Consider the following 20,485-nt stretch of genomic DNA (forward strand, 5'->3'; position numbering starts at 1 on the left):
TGGTCGGATATGAAATGTGGCTAAAAATCAGAATATAGATGGTTTAAGTTACAAGGCATACTGGGATATTTTCCATCAGTTTAGATAAATATGCTCATGTGCCAATGACAACATGCCCATATGTGTATTTTATAACTATATTGTCTGAGCTGCATGCAAAACTGAGATAATTATGACATTATGTGACCGTCCTTAAAAATGAAATAGGATATATCTATGCCAACACCATGAAAAACAAATATAGGAGGGCCACTGAATTCATAAATAGATAACAATAGCCTGATGTTTTTCATTGACCCAATAAAATCGTGTTATATCCACTATGTAAATATGGTCCCTTAGAATTGACGGGGTATATATATATACCAGACCCAACTGGAATAAGATGTTTAAATTGATCACAACAATGCCTTGTATTGGAACATATAGAAGAGTGAATTCCAATCATGTCATGAGCTACTGTATGTAAATATTGTATATATGTGTGTGTAAATAGTGACCTATAACCTCTCGATCTATAAATTGTAAATACTAGTATGCTACGACTTTTTAAATTACCTAATATAATTATATGTATGTTTTTGTATTTCTTTATAGTTTTTGTTGTCCTGTACAGTCTATACGTGAATGACGGTCACCTGATGAAGGCAGAATGCCGAAACGCGCGTAGTGTCAATATTCACCGCTTTTGCCCACTACAATAAGACTACTGACCGATTTGTCTTTGTTGGTTTTTGTGATATGTGTTTATATATTTTTCAAAGTTTCTTGTGTAATTGTATATACCTTTATCAAATGAACTATTAATTTTTATAAGTATAATTATCTATCTAAAGAGCCTATATAGGACACCAAAAATAATCAGACAACTACTGTTATAAAATAAAAATAAAAGATTCATAAAAAATATATATCTCTTTGTGATCTTGAAAATATAAGACTGTGTTAATGTCGTAGCTATACACACGAGGGTGTGCATGAGAGGTTTGTGGCGTTCTTTTATGAAATGTTTGCTATAATTTCTTTTCAAAACTGCTTTTGCCCTACCTATAGCAAATATATTTTCGCGTAGGGGTCCCCTGTTTTTCAAATTAACATCCTCCTGACATTCAGGGAATGCAGGGACCTTTCCGCTGGAGAGGAAGGATTCTGAAAAAACGTAGGTAAAGTTATGGTCTGGTTAACATGAAAGTCAGATATAACTTTAGGAAGAAATTTAGGGTGAGTACGCATAACAACCTTAGCAGCATGAAATACAGTATAAGGTTCTTTGCAACACAACGCCTGAATTTCACTCACCCTGCGGGCCGATGTAATGGCCACGAGGAACGCCGCCTTCCAGGATAGGTGCTGCAACGAAGCCTCATGAATAGGTTTAAAAGGTTCCTTCATCAATCTGGACAGCACCACATTCAATTCCCATGAAGGCGAAGGAAGCCGGACAGGAGGGAACACTTTCTTCAAGCCTTCTAAAAAATCTTTGATCACAGGGATCTGAAAGAAGGAAGTCTGTGAAGGGCATTTCCTGTGGGCAGTCAAAGCAGCCTGATGAACCTTAATGGAATGGACATTAAGGCCAGACTGCGCCAGATGTAGAAGATATGGAAGGATGACATCTTCCTTACATGTCGTCGGGTCATAGTTCTTAGACTTGCACCAGATACAAAACCTCTTCCACTTGTAAGCATAAGAAGTCCCAGTGGAAGGTCGCTTAGCCTCCTTCAGTATGTCCATGCAATCTTCTGGTAGGTTCAGATGGCCATATTGCACTATTTCAGGAGCCATGCCGCCAAACTCAAAGACGAGAGGTTGGGGTGCAACATCTGCCCCCCGAACTTCGTGAGAAGGTCCGGCCTGCACGGCAGCCGTATGTGAGGAAGGAGCGACCAGTGAAGTAGGTCCGTGAACCACCACTGTCTGGGCCATTCCGGGGCAATCAGGATAATCCGTGCCCTGGACTGTGACAATTTGATGAGCACTGCCGGAATCAGGGGAATGGGTGGAAAAGCGTACAGAAAGCTGTTCGACCAGTTGATCCATAGCGCATTCCCCAGCATCCCTGGTTGGTAGTACCTGAAGGCGAAGTCTCGGCATTTGCTGTTTTCGGCGGGGGCGAACAGACCTACGTCTGGAGTCCCCCACCTTGCGAAGACTTCTCCTAGTACTTCGTCGTTTATGACCCATTCGTGGTTTTCCTGGATCAGTCTGCTCAGTGCGTCTGCCTGAACATTCTGCACACCTGGTAGATGGGTGGCCGTTATCGTCAGTCCTCTGGCCAGAAGCCAGTGCCAGATCGCCTGCGCCTCCTGCGACAGAGAGCGCGATCTGGACCCCCCCCCTGTTTGTTGAGGTAATACATCGTGGTCGTATTGTCTTTCTGAACAAGCAAAGAGTTTGTACGGAAGGACGGAAGAAAGGCCTTCAGTGCCAAGTGAACAGCTCTGAGTTCCCAGAAATTGATGTGGTACGTGGACTCCATCTGGGACCACGTCCCTTGAATCTGTAGGTCTCCGGAGTGCACCCCCCAGCCGTGGAGAGACGCATCCGTCCCAATAGTCTGCGTAGGAATGTCCTTGTGGAAGGGAACCCCTCTCAGGAGATTCTCCGCTGAACACCACCACTTCAGAGACTGAAGAGCATGCAGAGACAGTCGTATCTAGTCGTCCCAAGATCCTTTCCTCTGATCCCACTGATCCTCCAAGCACTCCTGCAATGGTCTCATGTGCAGCCGTGCGTGTGGCGTGAGGAAGATACAAGAGGCCATCAACCCTAGTAGAGAAGACACCGTCCTCACTGTTGTAGATGGAGTGGTCATAAGAGCCTGAGCATTCCGAAGGAGTGATAACCGTCTGTCCTCCGAAGGAGACACGCTTGCTAACAGCGTATTGATGGAGGCTCCCAGATACTGTATACACTGGACCGGAGTCGGGACAGACTTGGACATGTTGATGTGCAACCCCAGCTTGTTCAAGAGAACGCAGGTCTTCCGGAAGTGCGCTTGAGCTTCCGAGAAGGAGGAGGCCTTGATCAACCAATCGTCCAGGTACGGGTAGACAAACACCTTGTTCTTCCTTAGGTGTGCGGCTACCACTGCCATGCACTTCGAGAATGTCCTGGGCGCAGACTTCAATCCGAATGGCAGTACTGTGTACTGATAATGATTGGCGCCGACTTGGAATCGCAGGAACTTCCTGTGTTTGTGTGCAATGGGCACATGGAAGTATGCATCCTCTAGATCTATGGCACACAGCCAGTCTCCCTGTTGCAGCTGAGGATAAATCTGATGCAACGACAGCATGCAAAACTTCTCTCTGCGAATCCACTTGTTTGCTTGTCGCAAATCCAGAATGGGCCTGAACTCGTTCCTGTCCTTCTTGCGGACCAGAAAGAACCGGGAGTACAGACCTCTTCCTCTTTGAGACAGAGGTACGTCTTCTATCGCCTTTTTCCTCAACAGGATATCGGCCTCCGCCTGGAGCTCGCGCAGCTGAAACTGCGAGCTGACCAGAGGAATCGATGGAGGCGGGCCGGTGAACCGAAGACTGTATCCATTGCAAACAATATTCAGCACCCACTTGTCCTGAGTAATTTTTCTCCACTCTGCCAGAAAAAATTGGACGCTTCTCCCCACCGTAGCGGGTAACGGATGTAGGGGAAGTAACCGCTCAGGGTCGAGACCCGGCCGCGCCCTTGTTCGCTGTAGAGGACTGCTGACCTCCTCTACCCTTCTGGCGTTTCTGGAAGGGCCTCCAGAACTGCTGCTGTTGTTGCTGCTGCTGTCCCGAAGCCTGTCCTCGCCCCTGCGCCCCGAACCGTCTCTGGAACGGGCGGTAGGCTTTCTTTTCTTTGGGCTTCTCCAAGCCCACAGCCGTCAGAGTCTCTGCCTCCGCCTTCATGCGGGCCATCTCATCATCCGCATGTTTTCCGAACAGGGTCTCCCCCGAGAAGGGCAGATTAACCACTCGCTGCTGGGCCGGCTTGAGTGATGTGAGCCTGAGCCAAGCATGGCGTCGCTGGTTGATCCCATGACAGTAACCATGGGCCGCCAACAGGGAACCATCCGCAGCCGCGCTGATAACCTGGTTCGAAACCAGCATCCCTTCCTTCAGGATTTCTAGGAAATCCTCCCTCTTGTCTCGCGGTAGGAGTTCCGTGAACTGCTGGAGAGATTCCCACAGGGAACGATCATACCGTCCCAGCAGAGCCGTATCGCTAGCGGTCTTCATGGCCGTAGCCGCCGTCCCACAAGCCTTCCTGCCATTAGAGTCGATCCATCGGCTCTCCTTATCCGGAGGCACGGTAGACGACGGAGAGGTAGAATGTTGTTTTCTGGCTGCCGTCACTATAACGGAGTCCGGAACCGGGTCAGACCTTAGAAAAGTCGGGTCGGAATCCGGAGCCCTATACTTCTTCAGCAGACGGGATGGAGCCGCTCTCGTCACTGCAGGCATAAGGAACAGCTCCTCCGCTGGCTCTACCAAGCCTGGCACGAGAGGTAGCAGAGGGCGAGACAAATGTTTCTTGTGAAGTGTCTCAAAGATCACGGACGTCGTAGGTGTGGGAGCCGTCACCGTGATCCCTAATTTCGCTGCATCCCTCAGGAGAACATCCTGGAACGTGCTGATGTCATCCACGGGAGACACCCTAGTCCCCGGAGAGTCAGACAAGGTCGGGGAGTAGGACCTTGTCCTGGAAGAGTCCGTGCGGGACCGTGATCCGCACCTCCTGTGGCTCCATCTTGACCTCGTTGAGGATCTGAGACGACTACGCGACCTCCCTCTCCGTCCGGAGCGGGATCGCGACTTTCGTGGCTTTGGTCGCCCTGCCGGTTCCACCGGGACAGGAGACTGTGGCTTGGGTGGTCCCCTCGGCCAAGGGGTCTCCTTCGAAGGAGTCGGGTACCTGGGCAGGGAAACCGACCTTGGAGGAAGCGGTGGAGGCTTGTCAACCGGAAGCTGAGGTTGAGGCTGAGGCTGGGGCTGAGGCCGAGGTGGTAGAGGTGGAAGAGGAGGCGGGGTAGGGACCCGCGGAGGAAGTCCTCTCGGCAAAGGAGGTGGAGGAGGAGGCGTCACTGTCCCCGGCTTAGGAGGGGTATACACAAGGGAGTACACCGAGCCCGGTGACCCGCCCTCCTTATCAGGCTTGGATGTGGGAGAGTCTCTCCTAGGCACTTGACACCTGCCAGACTGACTCCTGGCGCCCAAACTCCGTTCCTGCGTCGAAGAACGGCGACCCGACGGCGAGCGTCGGCCCCTCGACATCGAACTGCGCTTCCTCGACGGCGAACGCTTGTCCCTCGACGAAGAACGCTTCCGCCTCGACGGCGACCTCCATCGCCTCGACGTCGATCGCCTTCGCCTCGACGGCTTCCTGTGCCTCGACGGCGATCTCTTCCTCGACGGCAATCTCTTGTACCTTGACGGCGATCTCTTGCGCCTCGACGGCGATCGCCCCCTCGACGTCGAGGATCCCCTCGACGACGACTTTCTCCTTTTCGCCGAAGGCGAACGGCGGTGTCGCCACGACGGCGCGCGCCGACGCCGGGCCACCCGTCGACGTCGAGTCCTTGACGCCGACGACGACCGGCGAGGTCGACGACGAAATCGTCGCCGGTTACCTCGACGGCGGTCTGTTTAGATCCCTCGACGTCGAACGTCGACGCCGCTTCGACCCAGAGCCCTAGGGAGACGGGGAACAGACTGTAGTCATCCCTCTCGACGCCGTAGTCGGTGCAATCGACGCCGACGGAGAATGGGGACGCTTGCTGGACATCCTGCCTCTGGGGAGCCCCCCAGAGGCCTCAGCACTGGCAGATGGAACCTGCCCAGACCCACCTCGTGCTTGCAGTCTTCTCTCCTCCATGCCTTGGAGCCTGATCATCTTTCTGTCTCCCAGGGTCCTGGTGGTAAATCCCTGGCAAATCTCACACTCATCAGGGTTATGAGAGGAGGGAAGGCAGAGGATACACACTTCATGTGGGTCAGTCTTGGCCTTCTTCCTGGAACACTCCGGGGATTTGTCAAATAATGCAGGCATATTCGACAAAAAGACTGCCCCAAAAGCACACCAAAGAAGAAATAACCAAAGTACTTTGAACAAAGTACCAAAAAACACTTGAAAAAGTGAGAAATCACAAAAACAAATCCCAAAAGGGAGAGCTCAATGCTCCAGGGTCCTGCTAGCAGGAGCCGGAAAAAAGAACTGAAAGTAAAAGGGACCTGCAGTGCATTCTGAGATACTGTGAAGTTCTGGAAGGTTCTCTTAAAGGCACAGTATCCTGTTTTGAGCCACATAATGGCAGCCTATGGGGCTTGTTGTCCAGGTCTTTCTCTCTATCATTCCAGAGGGTTTTTGCTGTTAAAGCAAGGGAAATCTGGACAGGCTTTGCTGTTTGTGGATTTTTGGTGGAATTTCTAGTTGAAGTACTGGACAGTGTAGCCTGTGGATATAGGCTGCATTATCTGTCTTTAAATTCTCTCTTAAGTGTCTGTGCAATTCTGCATTTTTCGACACCTTAAGAGATTATTTTTGATTGCTCCAGGGTCCACGCACATGGGCGGGACTATTCTCTAGATTATGACTATACACAGAGATCCCCTACTACAGAACCCCCTTTTTTCTCAGCTCCCGCTTGCCGAATCACCCCGAAACTTTCAAGATAGGAGTGGACTGGAGCGCCCCGCGAGTCTTGAAAATTTTGCGAAGTATCGTCAACCGGCACCAAAGTTATTGGGAATAGTATGTTGCGAATTTCCTATGGAAAATAGGTCCTAACTATAACTACCTACTGGCAACCGCCAATAGGTAATATATATCTGCCATATGTGTAGGAAAGTTTACCATATGATATCTATGCATTTATGCTGATATATTGTGTCTGTTTTGCTTAAACATCAACAATGGTTTATTTGCCAGAGATCTTAACTTAACAGTTGGGGTTTTATTTTACGTTTGACCAATTTCAGCTCTGGCCAAAAGTATAGGTCATTAGTGTTTTTACACGTTGCTTTGCTTCATATGATAATTTCAATCGTATATTTATAGCAGCTTGCTACAAAGTTTGGATATAAATGCATGTATGCTGATATTGATTCGTTTAACTATGGAAGTTTTTAATATTGTATCTTTTACTCAGTATTTATTATGGTATTTAAACTATCTTTTTATCCATATTGTATTATAGTACCAGCTGGTTCTATAAGTTATAACTTGATGTATATACTGTGACAAGCTTTGCCCTTTGTGCATAATATGACTGGTGTTTACATAGTCTTTCATTTATGTTTATTGGGAATCACGTGACACATAGGGGTGGTATTTAAAAGATGATGGCAAACGCATTTCGGCATGTGATCAAAGCTGCTTTGTCAGCTGAAATGCGTTATGACAAATTCGATGTGAGCACAAATTGAATTTCGCCAAACCAAAAGAGGAGTTTGTGCCTTTATTCATCGCCCTGCGGAGGTTGGAGACGGCAAAGCTTTCATTTTCGAAAATATATATATATATATACACACACACACACACACACACACACACACACACACACACACACTCTTCCTAATGAAGTCGTGAACACCGAAAATGTGTGGACATAGAGCCTCTGGATTTACAATAAATGATATTCCTGAGTTGTTGGAGATTTGTGAACCAACTGACAATGCAATGTCACTCTCCAATGAGAATGACAACAAGACTCCAAATATGCGCGGACGGAACACAGAAAATGGGACATTAAAACAGGAGTAAATGGGAGGCACGACCGTTCCCACTTGCGCCCACATAAATATCAATCCAACCAGCACTATAAATATGAATCGAAAGGGCTTTACCGCAGATGCAACTGTACCAAGTGAATGCAAAGCCAAATCAAAGTTTTTCCCCCAACTTCCACTGTGTAATAAGATCGACTTGCTTAACAAGCTGGTCGTGGATGACCTTAACAAGCTAAGAAAGAAGTGGCGGAACAATAAGGATAAGGGAAAATGTACAAAAAATGACTGGCATGGCATAACGCGATCATTTAAACCATCAGACATGGGGGAAACGTAGTGCTGATAAATCGCAGTGGCTATTTAATGAAGGCAAATCGTCAAGTAAGCACTGCTTCCCACTATCAATGCCTCCCGCTCAATCCTATGAGAACTATGGAGAAGGAATTACACCAGAAACTAGCAGGGTGGCACGTAAGGGATTTACTGGATTGGGATGAATACCAGTACCTATGAACTGAACATGCTAAAGTAGACACCATTTATTTCCTTCCAAAAGTCCATACACATTTAAACATTTAAAAGCTTAATACTAACCTAATACTAACATTTCGTTGTAATGGCATGCACGGTAAAGGCATATGCGGTGTAAAATCCTGGTTGGTAATGGAACGTGTGTTCCAAAGGCTGCATTGTAAAGGTAATGCTTGGTAACAACAGCATCATAATGGTCATTTCCCCTTTGGGGGTCATATTATAAGAACCATAGCTGCTCCCATTAACATAAACACATCTCATAATCTACATGCCAGCAAACTGAGCAAAGTTTCAGCCCTGTTCATTACTGAATTCCTATTAGAGATGGGTGTATCCGAGAACACTGGAACTGGATCCACAGGTCACTGATTATCAGAAAACATAATGGAGCACCACTCAGTAAAGTGTTGATGTACCAGCCTGTTACCAGTCATCGTCCCACATGGCAGCCCCCCACAGTGCCTGCATATCTGTCTGCATGGTGGCATGTACCTTGCTTCTGGTATCCACTGATCTATACCTCCTACAGTTGCTGATTATCCCTTCTGTGAGTGAGTGTCAGAGAGTATTCACCCCAGAAGAACCAGTGGCACCAAAGCTTTGGGGGGGCCTAAGGACATAGGGATGACAATGGCTTCATTGTGACACCGCAGTACATAACTGATGTATGACGGACCCCAAGCACTTCAGCCAGCTAGCATTGCTATGAAATGATTAAAGGAAATAGAGAGATGTCAATCCTGCTGCTTCTCAGTTTAAAAATAGAGAGATCCAGTCACTCTGCTGCCAGAATATAGCCTTATAGCCCGCCGTAGCGGGCTATACCGGCTATTAAAGGCCCGCTGAATCGTTAAAGGCCCGAGCCGAAGGCGAGGGACTTTAACGAAACAGCGGGACTTTAATAACCGGTATAGCCCTGCTACGAAGGGCTATAAGGCTATTAGAACATTCTGCCACTAGAGGGCAGAATGTTCTAACAAATTAAAAAAAGGGTTCTCGAAGCTCGAGGGGATATAAATCCCCTCGAACTTCGAGAAGCCTTTGTAGAACATTGGAATGTTGCTCTGCAGGCCTTTACCGGCCCGTAGAAGCAGGGAGCACTCCATTGTCTGCAATGGAGCTCCCAACATTCCAATGTTCTAATCAGATTTATTAAATGTAAGGGTTGTATAAGCGCAAACAAGACCAAAGGGCATCGGAGAGCTTTACGCAGCGACTAATGATGTTACAGGAAGTCCGAATGGAGGAGAAAGAAAGATGTATTACGGCAGGCAACATCAGAAGAGTTAAATTCCAAGCCACGTTAAAATTATAAGTAGCTATCGTGCATTTGTTGACCCCTTTTGAAGAGATCAGAGTTTCATCTGGATGGAAGCAAGGATAGAATACAGAAAAAAATCCTATGTCAGTTCCGTCTTTTCCTGCCATTTTTAGGACAGGGTATTAGGTGAGAAGTATCAGAGAAGGGATGAGGAGGAGGAGGAGGAGCATCAGGAAGAAAGGAGAAGCCAGTTTGGCTGATAATTGGACAGAGCAAGAGCCGCAGTTGAGTGGAAGGCTAAATGGAACCACAGAAACTCACAGCATACCAGAATTGCAAATTAGACCTGATTAGAGAAAGTAAGCAGGACTGCTTAATAAGATAGATTAGGTCCCCGCACAGGAGTGATAACACACATTGTGCAAGGATAAATGCTGGTGTTAAATAACTCTGAAGCTTGAGAATCACTTTATATATATATATATATATATATAATAACTGCAGCCCTGGGTCCGAAGAAAGACTTTCAGAAAGGGTATGATGAGCTCAGAAATCAACGTCTGCTCAGGTCTGCATAAAGCCATAGGCCCATCTAGCCACTTTTGGCATTCACCTGGGTCGGACTGGGACAGTAAATCGCCTGGGCAGTAAAATGAAAGCTCCACTAAGTGAACTAGATAGCTACGAAGGGGCCCGTGTTTGTGAATTGTGGAAGTTTTGAACTTATAAAGGAAAGCTGCATAAGCGTTTTCCAAGTATGGAAGACTACGTGGATTTGAGCTTTCTGCAGGCAGTGTTTGTATTAATATCAGGGAAATCAACAATAAAAACCAGCCCAGCAGACCATCAAATAGGTGCACAAACAGCCAAAAGACCAGGCCACACACTGACCTGTCAGGCCAACCCAGGGGGTATTGCCGGATTTCCGGATAGGTCAGTCAGACCCTGGCTTTCACAATACTGGATGTTGATATGGTCATCTTCTTTTGACCTGAAATGTCGGTTCGTGCCACTTACACTTTGTAAAGTGTTTACAAATTCAACATTCACTTGTACCATTCTCAGAATGCCTTTCAAGGAAAAGGATAAAATAGGAGAGCGCACTACCACAACAAAAGTTCTGGAAATGCTTTGGGTAAATTAACAGGGTAAGATGTACTGCTGTCATGCATCTCAAATCCTTCAAAAACATAAGCAAAAATAACTATGCTCACCTGTGATTTCAAATGAAAATTCACCCATCTCATGTTCATCTAACTTTGTTACAGTCATTCCAGTTATCGGCAATTTGCCCTGCAGAAAAGAAATATGAATCACAGTCACAATAACATTCTTATACTTTATACAACTTATAATCGTTTCTCTACATAAAGCCTCTCAATATCATAAATTGAAAATTTTTAAAAATCATTTTGTCATACAAATAAGTGTAAGAATAATTTTCCATGGGTTGGTAACAGTGTCTCTGGAGAGCATGCTGAGTCTTCTCACCCTGAAATCACTCCCAGTCTCATAAGGGGTTTGCTAGCTACTTGGAGGAAAGAACCAACCGAAAAGGCAAAGTGAAGTCCATTGATAAGAGGTCCTCTCCTCTCTGCTGAGAACCTAAGCCCAGGACGGATTGCCTTAATAGGTACAAGTGCTTTTAAACATGTACTTACTTCATATTCTTCCTCTACCTACCCATAGGCGTCTCTTTTTCTCCCTCTAGTGCCTCCAGGTTCCTGGTTCCCAGGCGGATCCTGATTTGCTCTTGCACCTATTCCTGCAGGAATGTAGCACAACAATAGGCAGCCCTGTTGTCCCATCTCTGGAATAGATTGTTCCATGGCCGCAGAAAGAATGGTGTACACAATCAAGACTTTGGTCTTCAATAGTCCCTGGTACGAAACATATATTGCAGAACTGAGACAACCAATCCAGAATGGGGAATCGATGACTGTGAGAGACCCATATACCATTGCCGTCAATGTGTAAATTACAGCTGACACGACGATGATGTACTCTTACTATTATTGTGATCATTGGAAATGGTTTCCTATTAAAACACACAATTGCTATGAAAGCTGCATTCCAAGTGATAACTTACGCATCAGCTCAAAAGGATGAATAATCAGTTTTGAAAAGAGACTAATAGGCTTCCATGGAGGATAGCTCCCCTTAATTGTAGGAAATACGTTTATAATGCTTTTGAGATATCCTTTGCTACATATGTAGAGTGCAGTTAAGAGGAATCTTGAAATAGATTTTTTCTGTATGCCCTTATGCCAGAAGATATACGAGAATGGAAGAAGCACATGGTCCTATTTGGCCAAGAAGAAAACAGAAACGCTGCCTCATCCTGACCTGAGAAATAGGATCTGATGAATATGACCTTTTCATTGTCAGACTCATAGTATTTTTTCTGGCAAATGCATTTTCCCAAGTAAAGCCACTGTCACTATTTTTTCTTCTGCTTTTTCTTTATTTTAATGAAGAAGAGTTGACACCACTTTTTTCTTCACTCACTCCTTTGTCTCAACACCATCCCCACTTCTCACCTTACCCATTCCCACTCCTAATGTTAAGTCCCTTGCTGAATTCCATCCTCCTCTTTGCATCTCCCCACTCTCTCACTTAGCTTTATCTATCTGTTGTTGATCCCTTTATTTTAACCCCCTCCTCATTAATCCTCTTTTGTCCATGCCACTGTGCTTTTCTTTTTACATCTTTTTTTGCTGTGCTATAATTGCACTCTCTCTTTATCTTTCTTATCTCCTACTCTCAGTAGTTGGTTATAGACATAAAAGACAGACAACCACAACCGAGATATTTTTTTAAACTCCAAATCTCCTTTTTCAGATGTTTGGGAAAGTAGATAAATAAAATATTCTTGCTATTCCCTAAGGTCTGAGGTATTGTAGAACATGTTTCACCGTTTGTGCACATGATTGATTTTTTCACTGCCAGTAATCGATATTTGTTCCCTGGGAAATTATTTTTCAACTTTATCATTCTCCTATTTAACTTTTAGACAAGTCTAACTTGCAGAGTTGTCAAATGTAATGACTTACTTCAGGAAAATACATATATATCAGGATTTATGGCTTTTCATAAACATCAGGGACAGAATCTATTCTATTAGAAGTAGTATGGCGACCTGGAGAAAAGATGTTTCACCTTTCTTAAAATTGCAATAAAGTCTTGCGGTTACTTTGGATGCCTATACAGGAGCGGTTTGGGAGCCAAGCAACTAAGCTCAAGGACTAAAAAGCTGTGGTGGGGGATCTTTGGACCCTATAGAGGAGAAGCAGCCAGCAAGGAAGTCTTGTTGTGGTAATACCAGCCCCAAGACCAGCCCAATGCAATGAGGATTGTCATCGATTTGAATTGTCATAACTTGATTAGGACTGTAGTTTCATGGCATCTGGACACAGAGCCACCCCCTCTTTCTTATGTTCTATACGTCTGTTTGTCATTAGCCTCACCTTGCAAAATAATCTCCAAACATCATTATTTAGAAAAAAGTCACTGAATTTCCTGGACACTTTTGCTTCATGCATTTACCTTGTCATTTTTTGCACCTAGGAGGTGAACTACAGTGATCAAGAGATTTTGAGCAACCAGTTAATGTAGATAGTAGACCTATCATTCCGGCACCCCTGAACTCCACCCTTTCCTGGTATATGCCTGTAGGGCATTGCTATCTGGACAAGTATGGAATTACACTCTGTGCATCATAAAACGCCACCATGGGAGCAATTGTAAAGCTCTGGTGATAATTTCACCCTGTTAAGGCTTTAAAGTCGGCCAAAAATAGAAGGCACAAGGAACAGCTTCGCCGGATCCACATTGCAGTGCGGAAATGACAAAAAGGACGTCTGCGTGCTAGAGGAAACTTATATGGGTCCACTGACTTCATATCCGGAGACAATGTCACCACGTAGCCGTATGACGCTGCTCCATGGCACACAGAGGTACTGTTGAAAAATTTCCGGATCCAATCTGGGACCTGGGGAGAATTCAAAGTTAAGGAATCTGCAACTAGATGCCTCTATCAGATTTTTGGAGTCTAAATTGCCTTTAATCCTTCAGACATGGCTGCAAGCGACTCATATGAAGGTGAACATACAGTACAATTCAATAGCATGCGACTATCAAACTCATTAGAGAGGATATGTGGCTTGCTGTGGGTTGAGGGCAAAGTGGAACCTAGTATTTCTTTTTTAGCAAAAAAATACTTTTCTTTTTAGTGTACAACGCATTACTCCACGATAATGGAGAGATTGGGGTGGACTTTGAGAGGATAGACAGAAAGCAGCACAAGAAATCCAACCATGTTAATTATATTTGACAATGTATACCAATCAGTGGCTTTAAATTCAAGAAAAGTCTGTTAATGTTTTTTAAATGAATTTGTACTACATTTTTAGCTTGTTTAATATATTTTGAACAACATTTTTAACGTTTTTGTATATGTATAGCATACTTTTATGATTTTAAGTAATCGAATAAAGTGGTTTGACTTGACTTGACTTGAGAGGATAATCTTGACCCTCAGACCATAAAGCAGTACAGCTACGTTTTGGAAGTTGAGATGTGCATTTTGAAAAGAGGATGCTTTAGTAAGGCTATTATTCAGGTAAGTAAAGATGAATAATTTCTTTCTTTTGAGATATGCTGCCACGATATCAAGACAGTTTCGATGCCCATTAGCAATAGGAATTTAAATATCTGAATATTGAATTCTGGACATACCCAGTAGGTAAGGTTTGATTATTTAAACACAGTAAACGATGCAAACTCATACTTACACATCTTACAAACACATACAGCACACAAGTGCTGTGGATACATCTGAAGCCAGGCCTTCTTTACCCGTTGTGTACCTCTCTATACAGAATGGAAGTGTACTCCAGCTGTGCTGCGTTTTGTAACAAACAATAGTGGGAATAAATACTTTTTCCGTTCTGGGATGAAGGGCAGGTTCCTAAAGCTACTTTTGTCAACTGCGGTGGACTCGCTAGGAAGAAGGTTGTAAACTTACTTTTACCTTGGTCTGCCAGCATGATTTAAAAAATAAATACATAAAACCAGTGTCCAATGCAGCATTTCTTTAGCTGTGATTTACAGCCCTAAGTCCAGTGAGAACACACCTGGTCTATTCGTGCCTGTGGGTGACAAACAAGACCTTTTGATAACAGCGACAAGGCCAAGTTATTGATATGTCCATATGATTGCTATGATTGTACTAGCTTGTTTATTTCTATATATTACAGTTTGGCTCCTCACTGCAGTGTACAGAGCTGAATAACTACTCACCTCTACAGTACTGACATTGCCTTGAGCCGAGGGATGTTCAGGGAATGGCCTGGGGTCGCCTGTGGCCCTCCAGCAGTGCTAATGAGGCCCCTGATGAGTACTTGACATCGGCTATGGTTACACGTCTGGCTGATGACAATTAGAAGGATGTGAGCCGAACGTACAAGTTACTTACCTTCGGTAACGATATATCTGTAAGACACATTAGTAGTGATAGATTACTTACCTTAGAATTACTCCCAGGAGTCAGACTAGATCTGGAACATTTTTGTCAGCAGTACCCCTGCGCGTTGGTAGGCGTCGTCGTGCGGCTCCGCGTGCGTCGTTGTCGCCGAGATGACGTTGCTGGAGCTACTTAGACACGCCCACACGCGCTGACGTCAGTTCTGTACATGACTTTCCGCGCCAGGAACGCAGAGCCATGCAAGAAACTGCCCACTGGTGCCATGAAACTAGGGCCCTGAAAGGGATGACCTTAACCCTAGAAAACAGAAACTAAAAAACCAAAGCTAAAGCATTGTGGGGCAGTGGAGATAGAGCCTATCAGAAGCAACAGCAGCTGGGATGCAGCACTCAAAAGCTGCAGCTTATTTAGCTCTATTTACTCTAATTTTCTTCCTTTTAAGTGAAGGCGGAGTTAGCCATCTGTTGTCAGTACAGCTGCATTCTTTAAAAAGAAGAAAATCAATTCTGATAACGGTGCCTGTAGATAGCCAAAAATATGATAACAGATGTGGTATCTACTTGTAAAAGTACTTTGGGGCATTTACAACTATTAATTATGACCCGATCAGGAAGAACTTCTCTATTTTGCCAGGGTGGTTTGACCCACTTCAATTTACTTTTGTACTGTTATGACAAGAAGTCTGTGGTATGATTTCAATTTATTGACCACAAAAATAGATAGTTTTGATAGAAGGTTTATCAATAATTCAGGTAATATATCAGCAAACCTACAGATACTTTTAAACATTAACATTATAAATATTCTCCAGTACAGAAAAATACATTTAATCTGTAATTACTTATGACATTAAATATAAAGTATTAGCAAAGAGGTGACTGATTTAGACATATGGCCATTAATGTCAGTCTCAAATAACCAAGGCGTTAAGTGAAGGCCCACACATAAAAAGTTGCATTCGCACGGTATATGACGTTTTTAGGAGCATGCCATAAAACAGGGATTGTTTTTAGCCAAAATGTTTGAGGGTATTACCTGGTAAATGAAGCCACTCATTCGTGGACTTGCGGACAGCATGAGGAGAGCAGTTCCGAATAGCATGAAATACCTTTCTTCTTTTTCCTTAAAAACAAAGACATGGCACGTTATTTCTAATGTTTATCTTGTAGTCTTATACTTAAAAATTCGATAATGTAAGACTGAGTCATATTTAGTGATGAATAAAATGAATAAGGATATGCTATCTATTTTTACAGCTGAAGCACTGAATAATTGAGCCAAAGTCCAACTATGAAACGAATGCAAAAACACAATCTAACCAATAACATTTCTTGTTAAAGTACAAACTAAAAAGTGATTACTTATCTCCATGTCTTCCTTCCAAAAATATTTGGAACTCACTGTCCCATAACATAGTATGAAATGGACCTTTTTGGGTCTAATGAATTATAAATGTATAAAGAACTGTTGAGTCCTTGCTGCAAGGTCTGAGCTGAGGTTGCTATCCACTTCCGCTGATCATCCGCCCAATGTTCCATGGTGTGAAGAATGTAAAAGCTGAGCGCTCTCTTGGGGTCCAATCAATGGAGTCTCTCTTTCTCTTCCGAGAAATGGGGCAGACCAAAGAAGGTCGGCAGAGCGATGGCTTGTCTGATGTTAAAACGTATCACCACTTTCAGCAGGAACGCTGCTCAAGTCCTTACCGCCAGTTTACCCGGGAAAAAGGTTGTATAAAAAGGCTGAACTGAGAGGGCTTGATATTCAATCACTGGGTGTGTGTATGTTATAACCACCACAAAAACGTTTTCAAAGTAAGTAGACACAAAGAACAACTATGCATTTGTTAGAAAGGGATACACATCAGAAAGGTGAGGACCAGATTTAAGTCCCACTGTGCCGTAACAAAGGGTGTTGGTGGAACCATATGCTGGAAACCTTTCAGAAAATTAAATCACAACCAGTGATCTGAACAAGGACAGCTAATACAGCAAACCTCAAAAAAGCTGAAAGAGACAACTGTGCCCAAAGCATGGCTTGCTGGGCCAAAAAACAAAGCCACCAACAACACTCCAACAGTTTTGCCTCCAAAGAGTTTACACCATAAATGTTTCCCAGTGTCCTGCATATACAGATTTTGTGGAAGAGTGCCTGGCTGCCAGGGTGACACAAACAAAATCAGGAGGGAAATGAAAAGAAACTTACTGCTGCTGTTCAATCTCAATGAATGAGGTGCTGATTGCCCAGGTATAAGACCTTGTGCTTTGCTGCTGCAACAGGATGTCCTCTCACAGTGGGAACCTGATGGGACTGGGATGCTCAAGCCCAGAAGTTCCGGGTAACACAATGGCTTAATCTAGCACCACTAGGAAGACTTGGGTTTGGCTGTTACTGATGTTCTTGAGAACGTCAAGCAGGAGGGGTGGCAGTGGGTAGGCATACAGGAGTCCCACACTCCATTTTATGCAGAATTCATCTCCAAGAGAGTGCTTTCTGGGAAACTTCAGCTCGCAAAAGTGCTCTCGGCAGGGTCGAAAAAACCTAGCCATGGTTCCTTTCAGTGTTGAACAATTCCATGCACCACCTTCAGATGGATATTGCCGTTCATGATCCAATAAGCACTTGCTAAGCTAGTCAGCCCTGGCATTAAAGATCCCGCTGGTTCACAACGAAGGAAATGCGATGATATTCCAGCCAACTCCAGAGGCGATGGGCCTTTCGGCAAGGCATTGAAACCAGGACCCTACAAGGCTCTTCTAATTGCTGTATCATATGGCACTGGTGTTGTATCACAAAAATCTGTACCAGCCTCCCTTTGGTGGATAGTGGGAAGGCCTTCAGTGCCAGGTGAATGGCCCACAACTTCAGCAGGTTGTTGTTAACCCCACCAGGTAGGTCTCTCCCCCTCCGCACAGCACCTCCTGTGTCTCCCTGCCCCAGCTGCCGCTGTTGAGGAAGTTCGAGGCCTTCCACCACCTGCAGGCTACCACCTGGTGGCCAGTGGTAGGCCGTAGGTAGGTTTATTCATCCTCCGCTTTATTACTTTTATTGTATTGCCTGTATTTTCATTGTTGTGCCTGTGACTGCTGTTGTCTGTTTTCCCCCGCTGCCTGTTCGTGGTCCGTGCCCCTTTTTCTTCCCTCTGTTCCCCTCGCTGTCCCCGTGCTCTCACTGCCCGGTCTTTCCTTCTGTACCCCTCGCTTCCCCTGTGTCTCTGCCCGGTTTTCCCTTCTGTTCCCCTCGCTGCCCCGTGCCTCTCTGCCCGTTCTGCCTTCTGTTCTTAGCTGCCCCTGTATTTCTGTGTTCTGTATTTTGCCTCTGTGCCACTTGTTTTTCCGGTATTTCTGTGCTCTTCTGTGCCACTGGTTTTTCCCTTGTTTTTGTGCCCTTCTGCCCTCTGTTCCACTCGATTTTTGTGCCCTTCTGCCCTCTGTGCCACTCATTTTCCCCTTGTTTTTGCGTTCCTTTTGCCTTCTGTTCCACTCGTTTTTGTGCCCTTTTGCCCTCTATTCCACTCGTTTTTTTGTGCCCTTCTGCCATCTGTGCCACTCGTGTTTCCCTCGTTTCTGTGCCTCTTTTGCCTTCTGTTCCACTAGTTTTTTGTGCTCTTTTGCCTTCTGTGCCACTCGTTTTTCCCTCGATTTTGTGCTCCTTTTTCCTTCTGTTACCTTCGTTGTCCCTCACCGCCCTTGCCACTGCGTCCCCTGCGTCCCCGCCCCCCTGACGGCCCACTGCCCATTCGCTGCCCCAGCCTCCCAGCTGTTCCTCCCTCCCACCCCCCAACCCCAAATATACCGGCCGCGCCTCTAGCGCGCCTAAGTCAAGCCCGTCTACGCCCGTCCGTGCCTGGACCGCGCCCAGCACCAGAACCCTGGCCCCTGCACCCGCCATGAAGGCCGCCGCCACTACGATACCAGCACTCTGCACGCTCTCCGGACGGAGCCACACCTGCTTCAATGTTTTCACAAAGACAAGGGAACCCGAAAGGTATGCCATAGGGACCTTGGGCAGTATCAATTTACAAAAAACAGTGGTCCCTACATGTGGACAAGATAACATACAAAAAACAATAATCATACACCTGATAAGTAGTATGTCTTTTGTCCAGCCACACAAGAAAATTTATTTTAAATGTTCTGGTTGATAAAGTGAATTTTAAGAACCAAAAAAGATAACAAGTGGGCACAGCGTGACCCACAACAATCAAGACAAAACAACAAAGAAATGGCCAAAAGGGCAAAGCGAAAATCTGTCTGTATACTTGTGGTCAGTGCTACAGACTCAATCTCTTAAACATAACCATATCATTGCATCAAATAATATAGCATTATCATATTGCATATGGGGTTTTTTAGTCGACGACGTTTCGATGCCTTTTTACATTTGTGACATCATCAGGACAAGAATTCTCAACATTATTGTTTTGTACAACAGTTATTAACACAATGCCTATTATCGCATTACTTTACATGAAGGAAATGGGAGGCAAGGGGGAAGGAATAACCAGGAAATATATATCAGTTTAGGCATGTTGGAGACAGTTTTAAAAAAAAAAACGAGTGACTTGAGAATTGCGGCGAGTGAAGAGGTGAAGATTGTGACCTAGGAGGTGTTCAGGCATGCGTGTGGTTGGACGGAGCGGGTAATCGGCGAGTGAAGGGGATAGTGATATAAACACGAGTTCAAGGTCTCTATTGAGATCAATGGGATGTGAGGTAGAAATAATTTAATCAATATTGGCTTTCTGGCTAAGCGGTCGTTCTGGTGATCGAATCGAAATAAGTCTAAGGCAATTGCATGGCTGGGTCGTGAATGACGTGAAGAAATAATGTGACTAGGTCTCTGGATGTGACAATAATCGCGGGCGGTGGCAGGAGAAAGAACCGAGTAACCTACATGTTGGTTTCCTCGTAGGTTCAGGAATACTGATGAGTAAACGCTGATAGATGTGCTTTCTGAGGAAATAAAAGTGTGGGGTTAGTGATTCCGGTCGTCTGTCTTAGGCGGAGTGCCGGAGTGAGGGGGTAGGACATATTTACCTTTCACATCAAGTCCAGGGCTTCCATCAGGTTTGTATGGATTTGCCAGGAAAGGAGCGTGATGGCTGAATCTAAACAAACGGAGCGGGGTAGGAGAGTTAGATACCTGCGATGCAGTGTATCAGATTGCTCCTTGCTTAATTACCAAAGGGCGAGAGTCACTTACTTGTGATGGCCGGAGCGCTATGGCGAATACGGCAGTCCGATGGGATCGATCTTCCGGTCAGCCAGAGGAACAGGCTTTTCAAGCCACATGGTCCGTGGAAACCGATGAGGGACTTACTGTGACTTGGTATCTGGTGGAGAATGTGCAGCAGTGAGGCGGCCATTTTGGAGTGGTGAAAAGATCATTGTGATTGTGTGGGACTAATAGTGCAGCATGCACTAAGGGCAACAGGTGACTTTCTAAAAACGGTTTTCATTAACATAATGACATATAACAAAGATTAATATA

General features: G+C 45.1%; 1 protein-coding gene across 3 annotated transcripts in view; it reads right to left on the reverse strand.

Annotated features, from left to right (window-relative positions):
- Positions 1 to 20,485, reverse strand: part of ARHGEF6 (Rac/Cdc42 guanine nucleotide exchange factor 6) — a 1,071,863-nt gene that overhangs the window by 303,875 nt on the left and 747,503 nt on the right. For all 3 annotated transcript variants that reach the window (XM_078688613.1, XM_078688614.1, XM_078688615.1), the window contains 2 exons: positions 16,031 to 16,117; positions 10,725 to 10,803 (listed from right to left, as the gene is read on the reverse strand). In XM_078688613.1, coding sequence (XP_078544739.1) covers positions 10,725 to 10,803; positions 16,031 to 16,117 — 166 coding nt within the window. The remainder of the gene's footprint in view (positions 1 to 10,724; positions 10,804 to 16,030; positions 16,118 to 20,485) is intronic.

The sequence above is a fragment of the Lissotriton helveticus genome, chromosome 4_1 (assembly GCF_964261635.1).
Source record: "Lissotriton helveticus chromosome 4_1, aLisHel1.1, whole genome shotgun sequence".
Taxonomy (NCBI): Eukaryota; Metazoa; Chordata; class Amphibia; order Caudata; family Salamandridae; genus Lissotriton; species Lissotriton helveticus.